The sequence below is a fragment of the Budorcas taxicolor genome, chromosome 15 (assembly GCF_023091745.1).
Source record: "Budorcas taxicolor isolate Tak-1 chromosome 15, Takin1.1, whole genome shotgun sequence".
NCBI classification, from domain to species: Eukaryota; Metazoa; Chordata; class Mammalia; order Artiodactyla; family Bovidae; genus Budorcas; species Budorcas taxicolor.
In genome coordinates this window covers 47,016,505-47,024,135 of record NC_068924.1, presented here as the reverse complement: position 1 = coordinate 47,024,135, position 7,631 = coordinate 47,016,505, and the positions used below count along the sequence as shown (strand labels likewise).

Here is a 7,631-nt window from a genome sequence, read left to right as displayed (position 1 = left end):
ACTCAATGGATATGAGTTTGAGTAAGCTCTGGGAGCTGATGTTGGATAGGGAGGCCTGGCGTAGTGCAGTCTACGGGGTCACAAAGAGTCATATACGACTGAACGACTGAATTGACTATGTGAGTTGAGGGAAGCACCAGTTAGATTTAGATGAAGTTTGAGTATTTTCACAGAGAATGCGGCAGAAACTAATTGGGATGGAGAAGTTATCAGTCCTGTGAGACAGACATCTAGACTAGAGAGGGAAGAAAGTAAAGACATTCTTACAACATTGGTTCATAAACATTAGCTGTAATCAGAATCACCTTGTGATCTTGCTAAAATAGAGACTGCTGCTCCAGTTTCTGACTCATTAGTTGTGTGGCAGGGTCCAAGAACCTGCAAGATCCCTGGTGATGCTGACGATGCTGGCCTGGGGATGGCACTTTAAGAAGCATTGCTCCACAGCTCCACACCTTCCTTCATATTCTAGGTGATAGCACCACACTGCAGAGCCACAGTGTTTTCAAACTCTGAAGATGCCTGAAAGTCTTGTAGCCGAATAGGGTAGAGGGTCTGAATGATGACACTGAGACTGTCTGTGGACAGGGTCTAGAACTGTGTACTTTGCACAGATATTGGGTGTGATTTTTCTATAGAGAATATGCATGTGTGCAGAACCCATCATGGTTGTAGAATCTGTGAGTGTGTGCAGACCTTGTGGCTGATTGCAAACCATTATGTGCACTCTGCTAATAAATACAAAGTCTGAAGCTATTTTTCCCCTATGGCACAGGTGAGATCTCTGCAGAAAATTATGGCCTTTTTGTCTGCTAACAACATAGCTGCTGTGAACAACTCTGATACTCGCCTGGCGGGCTGCTTCCTTCTTGGTATCCCTGGGCTGGAGGACCTACACATCTGGCTCTCCATCCCCTTCTGCACCATGTATGTAGCTGCCCTGGCAGGCAACGGCATTTTAATTTGTGTCATCCTCTCCCAGCCAAGCCTGCATGAGCCCATGTACATATTCCTGTCCATGTTGGCCAGTACTGATGTCTTACTCTCCACATCCACCATGCCCAAAGCCCTGGCCAACTTCTGGCTAAGTTCTACCCACATTTCCTTTGATGGCTGCCTAACTCAGATGTTCTTCATCCACTTCCTTTTTGTGGCTGAGTCTGCAGTCCTCCTGGCCATGGCCTTTGACCGCTATGTGGCCATCTGCTCCCCTTTGAGATATGCCACAATCCTCACCAGCACAACCGTGGGGAAGATCGTGGCTGCCACGCTAGCCCGCAGCTTCATCATCATGTTTCCATCCATCTTTCTTCTCAAGCGCCTGCACTACTGCCGGGTCAATATCATCGCACACACATTTTGTGAGCACATGGGCATTGCCCGTCTGTCCTGTTCTGATATCTCCATCAATGTCTGGTATGGGTTGGCAGCTGCTCTGCTCTCCACTGGCCTGGACGTCATCCTTATTGCTGTTTCCTACATTCACATCCTCCGAGCTGTCTTCCACCTCTCCTCTCAAAATGCCCGGTCCAAAGCCCTGAGCACTTGTGGCTCCCACATCTGCGTCATCCTACTCTTCTACATCCCTGCCCTCTTTTCTGTCTTTGCTTATAGGTTTGGGGGGAGACACATCCCACGCTATGTCCATATCCTCCTGGCCAATCTCTATGTGGTCATCCCACCTATGCTCAATCCCATTATTTATGGAGTGAGGACCAAGCAGATTATGGAAGGGGCTAAACAGCTGTTTTCAATTTTTGTCAAAGAATCTAAATAAATGCTCCGGACTTGACTTCAACTTAATTCCTTTCTATACGTCTTCTCATCTCTACATCTTCCATTTATCCCTGTGTTATTATCATCCATATTCCAATTAATTAAATACATGTTTTACTCAAATCCACATTTGACTTGGAAATCTATAGTAACAGCCAATCCCCTTTCTTCCATCTATTATTCAAATACCTCCTGATTCCCCTCTAATTCAAGGAAAATCTAATTAGGAGAAATGCTCTAACTTACCTGAAATTTACCATATAAATAGGACTTTTCTTTGTATCTACTTTCATTTTCTCCTTGATGTGGTAATCAATCACACATATAATTTTTTCATTTAGATTTTCCAGTTCAACATCTTTCTCACAATGGGAACCCTTGAGAACTGTCATGCTTATAAATTCACAGTCCCTTCAGATATTTATTTTTATTATCAGCTATACATGTCCATAATTACACATTTAAATATCCAAATTCAGAGATGCTAACACAGCATCATAATAGGTGAAGTAAACACATCCATTTATCACCAACTAAATGTGGCTCTGCTGGATCATGGAAAAAGGAAGAGAGTTCCAGAAAAATATCTATTTCTGCTTTATTGACTATGCCAAAGCCTTTGACTGTGGATCACAATAAACTGTGGAAAATTCTGAAAGGGATAGGAATACCAGACCACCTGACCTGCCTCTTGAGAAACCTGTAGGCAGATCAGGAAGCAACAGTTAGAACTGGACATGGAACAACAGCCTGGTTCCAAATAGGAAAAGGAGTACATCAGGGCTGTATATTGTCACCCTGCTTATTTAACTTATAGGCAGAGTACATCATGAGAAACTCTGGGCTGAAAGAAGCACAAGCTGGAATCAAGATTGCCAGAAGAAATATCAATAACCTCAAATATGCAGATGATACCACCCTTGTGGCAGAAAGTGAAGAACTAAAAAATCTCTTGATGAAAGTGAAAGAGGAGAGTGAAAAAGTTGGCTTAAAGCTCAACATTCAGAAAACTAAGATCATGGCATCTGGTCCCATCACTTCATGGGAATTAGATGGGGAAACAGTGGAAACAGGGTCAGACTTTATTTTCGGGGGCTCCAAAATCACTGCAGATGGTGATTGCAGTCATGAAATTAAAAGACGCTTACTCCTTGGAAGGAAAGTTATGACCAACCTAGATAGCATACTCAAAAGCAGAGATATTACTTTGCCAACAAAGGTCTGTCTAGTCACAGCTATGGTTTTCCAGTGGCCATGTATGGATGTGAGAGTTGGACTGTGAAGAAAGCTGAGTGCCGAAGAATTGATGCTTTTGAACTGTGGTGTTGCAGAAGATTCTTGAGGGTCCCTTGGACTGCAAGGAGATCCAACCAGTCCATCCTAAAGGAGATCAGTCCTGGGTGTTCATTGGAAGGACTGATGTTGAAGCCGAAACTCCAATACTTTGGCCACCTCATGGGAAGAGTTGACTCATTGGAAAAGGCTCTGACACCGGGAGGGATTCAGGGCAGGAGGAGAAGGGGATGAGAGTGAATGAGATGGCTGGATGGCATCACCAACTCGATGGACATGAGTTTGAGTGAACTCCAGGAGTTGGTGATGGACAGGGGGGCCTGGCATGCTGCAGTTCATGGGGTCGCAGAGTCGGACACAACTGAGCGACTGAACTGAACTGAACTGAACTGAACCGAACCGAAATGTGGCTCAGCTGGTAAAGAATCCGTCTGCAATGCGAGAGGCCTGGGTTCGATTTCTGGATTGGAAAGATGCCCTGGAGAAGGGAAAGGTTCCCACACCAGTATTATGGCCTAGAGAATTCCATGGACTCTATAGTCCATGGGGTTGCAAAGAGGTGAACATGACTGAGCGACTTTTACTTCACTTCACTTCAAATACGAAAATACCATTTCAAAATTTTTATCAAATAAGCCTGGGCCACTTTTACCTGTTCCAGACACAGCTTTCCTCAAAATGTAGATAATTGTATAGGAACACAGTAGTCTTTTCCATCCAAATATGTTTTGTATTTGAAAATTATACTCACAATTAAAATAAGTCAAATACCTACTCATATAATAGAGAAAGACTTACATATTCTTTAATAACTCATTACTTGTCTTGTGCTCAGCGGTGTCCTACTCTTTGCAGCCCCATGTACTGTAGCCCACCAAGCTCCTCTGCCCATGGGATTTTCCTGGCCAGAACACTGGAGTGGGTTACCATTCCTCCTCCAGGGGATCTTCCTGACCCAGGCATCAAACTTGCATCTTTTGTGTCTCCTGCTTTGGCAGGCAGATTCTTTACTCTTTTCATCTGTTCTGTTGGGTCCTGAGAATATTTCTTCCGGTTTATTAGAGTTTTTCTTTTTAATGTTGGTGACTTTATACCTGGTCTAGAATGCATTCCTTGAGAAAAGAGGTTATTTTGAAAGGTTCTATCACTATTGCTCCAAACATAAGCCACCTATACAAAGCAATTATGTATTGTGTATGTGCATAAAATTTGTATTTTAAAGATTTTTTAACATCACATTTATGCTCAACATATATTCTTCTTTGAGTGAGCTCTTCTCAGCCCTGGGATTCAGTGTCAAGTAGAAGAAAGAACTGTGCTGGGTGCCAGGATAGTGAGTTAAAGCCAGGATCTACTGCTTATTCAATGAATTCTAGATGCATAGTCCCAGTGAACTTCATTTTCTATTCATCTGTAAAGAAGATGAAGATGACATAAACAATTCACTTCAATTGTTCAGTCATGTCTGACTCTTTGCAACCCCATGGACAGCAGCATGCCAGGCTTCGCTGTCCATCATCAAATCCCAGAGCTTGCTCAAACTCATGTCCATAGAGCTGGTGATGCCATCCAACCATTTCATCCTCTATCATCCCCTTCTCCTCCTTCCTTCAATCTTTCCCAGCAGCAGGGTCTTTTCCAAGGGGTGAGTTCTTTGCATCAGGTGGCCAAAGTATTGAAGTTTCAGCTTCAGCATCAGTCCTTCCAATGAATGTTCAGGACTGGTTTCCTTTAGGATTGACTGGTTGGATCACCTTGCAGTCCAAGGGACTCTCAAGAGTCTTCTCCAGCACCACAGTCCAAAGCATCAATTCTTCGGCAATCAGCTTTCTTTATGGTCCAACTCTCACATCTATACATAACCACTAGAAAATATATTTATTATAGTAAGCATTCAATGAATGTTCAGTTCATTTTTCTTTCCACAATGCTTTCTGCATCCTGAAGACAATAAAATGAGAGTTATAGAAATTATTAGCATTTATCATGTGGAGGAGAAACCAGGATAAGTTTTGGGTTCTGGATCTTCATTAGAGTTCTGAATCTCCTGTATATTATTTTTTTGACTTTGGGCAAGTTACTTCACCTCTATATCTCAACTTTCTCATATTTAAAAGAAAACACTAATAGTACTTTTCTCCTAATGATTTGATGAAAAATATATATTATATAGTATGTATATGAGATATACATATATGTATATATTCACATATATATCATTTAATAGTACTTGGCATATAATAAATGCTTTACAAAACAGCTTTACTTGTATTGTTGCTTTAATTAATAGCTCATCCAACTCAATAGCTCATCACTTCATAATATAAGGTTGTCTTGATTAGAATTGATGCTTTTGAACTGTGGTGTTGGAGCAGACTCTTGAGAGTCCGTTAGATTGCAAGGAGATCCAACCAGTCCATCCTAAAGGAAATCAGTCCTGACTGGAAAGACTGATGTTGAAGCTGAAACTCCAATACTTTAGTCACCTGACACAAAGAACTGACTCATTTGAAAAGACCCTGATGCTGGGAAGGATTAAAGGCAGGAGGATAAAGGGATGACAGAGGATGAGATGGTTGGATATCATCACCGACTTGATGGACACAAGTTTGAGTAAGCTCCGGGAACTGGTTGATGGACAGGGAAGCCTGGGGTGCTGCAGTCCATGGGGTCGCAAAGAATCAGACATGACTGAGTGACTGAACTGAACTGCACTGATTATACATATATTTTATATATTTCATGCAACAAAGTCCAATTTCATTTTTTTAATGAGAAAAAAGAAAACAAGAATAAAAAAATTTTAGTTTAATGTTTTAACCTAATGTTTACAATAATTGATTTCAAACAAATATAATTTTGAAATATCAAAATTAAGTACACTAAAAAATCTCTGAGGGCTTCCCTGGTGCTTCAGTGGTTAGCAATCTGCTTTGCAATGCTGCAGGCTCTGGTTCAATCCCCAGTCCGGGAAGATCCAGACATGCTGTAGGCAACTAAGCCCATGTGCCACAACTACTGACGCCCACCTGCTCTAGAACCCATGCTCCGGAGTAAAAGCATGTGTGTTCAGTTGTGTTGGACTCTGTGACTCCATGAACTGTAGCCCGTCAGGCTCCTCTGTCTAGGAATTATCACAGCAAGAACACTGAAGTGGGTTGCCATTTCCTGCTCCAGGGGATCTTTCCCTTCCAGGGACTGAGCCCATGTCTTCTGTGGCTCCTGCAGTGGCAGGTGGATTCTTTACCACTGAAACACCAGGGAAGCTTAACTTATTATTAAATACACCTCAATTATGCTTCAGTTCAATTCTTCTAATTATTTTTAATTGGTGAGTAAGCATGTTTTTGCTTTAAATTGTGATAGAAAAGTAAAGATCACTGAGGCTGAGACCTCACTATCACTATCTATTGGCCTGTTGAATTACTGAAGCCTACTAATCTTTAAGGGCTTCCCACGTATACTAAAAACCACTGAATTGCCCACTGTAAAGTGGTGAATTTTATGTTTTGTGAATCTCAACTTAATAAAAAAGTTAAATAACATGATCAACATCATACAAATAATAAATGATGAGTGTCTAGCTTAATGGGGCTTACCAGGTAGTGCTAGTGGTAAAGAACTTGGCTGTCAATACAGGAGACATAAGAAATGTGGGTTTGATCCCTGGGTGGGGAAGATCCCCTGGAGGATGGCATGGCAACCCACGCCAGTATTCTTTCCTAGTGAATCCCATGGACAGAGGAGCCTGGCAGGCTACGGTCCACAGGATGGCAGAGAGTCAGACACGACTGAAGCAACTTAGCACACACACATGCACTGTTCTTTAAAATCCTGATACAGTTCTTTCTTGCTTAGAACACACATTTCTTCCCCTTCCCACTTTCTGATTCATGGTGCAGCATTCTAGACTTGGAATGACTGAACGTATTTGAATTCACGTTATAGGAGGTTTTTCTGGCTCCTCCTGCCACTTCCCCAGCCCCAGAAGCTTTTCTTACTTTCTGTTTTCCTCTGCACATGCAGGTATAGGCGAGTGAAGCCAGGAGGCCTTCATCCTCCCTTCAAAGTGTTTTGCCTCCTCCACCAGACTTCAGTAGTTGGCTGATGTTGGATAGAGACATGTAGAGAATTTTGCAGGTTTAAAATGTAACCCATTTGCAGAGAAAGCATAGAAAAGCTGATCTCTGGCCATGAAGTGGTTGTGTAAAGGCCATTGTCCACCAGACCCTGGCCCAGGAAGCTAAATGGGATGGGAGAGGCAGCTTCTTGGATTAAGGCATTCATTCCTAGAATAAAGGAATTTAGTCATGAGATAAGAGGAGATTGAGAGGCCAGCAGCTCACATTCCTTTCTCTTTCTGCTGCAGGAGTCCAGTTTCTTTTCTTTTCTTTAATTTAAATTAGCACTTTATTGAAATATAATTTATATACCATATACTACCTAAAAAGAGATACCTTTTTTCCTACGGTCTCCTAGGTCTGACTCAGGAGATAACTGATATACCACAGTAGCACATCATTTTCTCAGATATCAATCTGTCCTGGTTTTACTTCTTGAAG

At 42.0% G+C, this 7,631-nt stretch overlaps 1 protein-coding gene across 1 annotated transcript; it reads left to right on the top strand.

The window, feature by feature from the left end:
• Nucleotides 1-763: 763 nt before the first annotated feature.
• On the top strand, nucleotides 764-1,777 carry LOC128060282 (olfactory receptor 52B6). The gene has a single exon (XM_052652663.1). It carries the CDS (start codon nucleotides 767-769, stop codon nucleotides 1,775-1,777), a length of 1,011 nt encoding a protein of 336 aa, XP_052508623.1. The 5' UTR covers nucleotides 764-766.
• Nucleotides 1,778-7,631: the final 5,854 nt, after the last annotated feature.

Bases quoted from the DNA above. Each gene is read 5' to 3' on its own strand.
- LOC128060282 (XM_052652663.1), top strand. From the start codon at position 767: ATGGCACAGGTGAGATCTCTGCAGAAAATTATGGCCTTTTTGTCTGCT.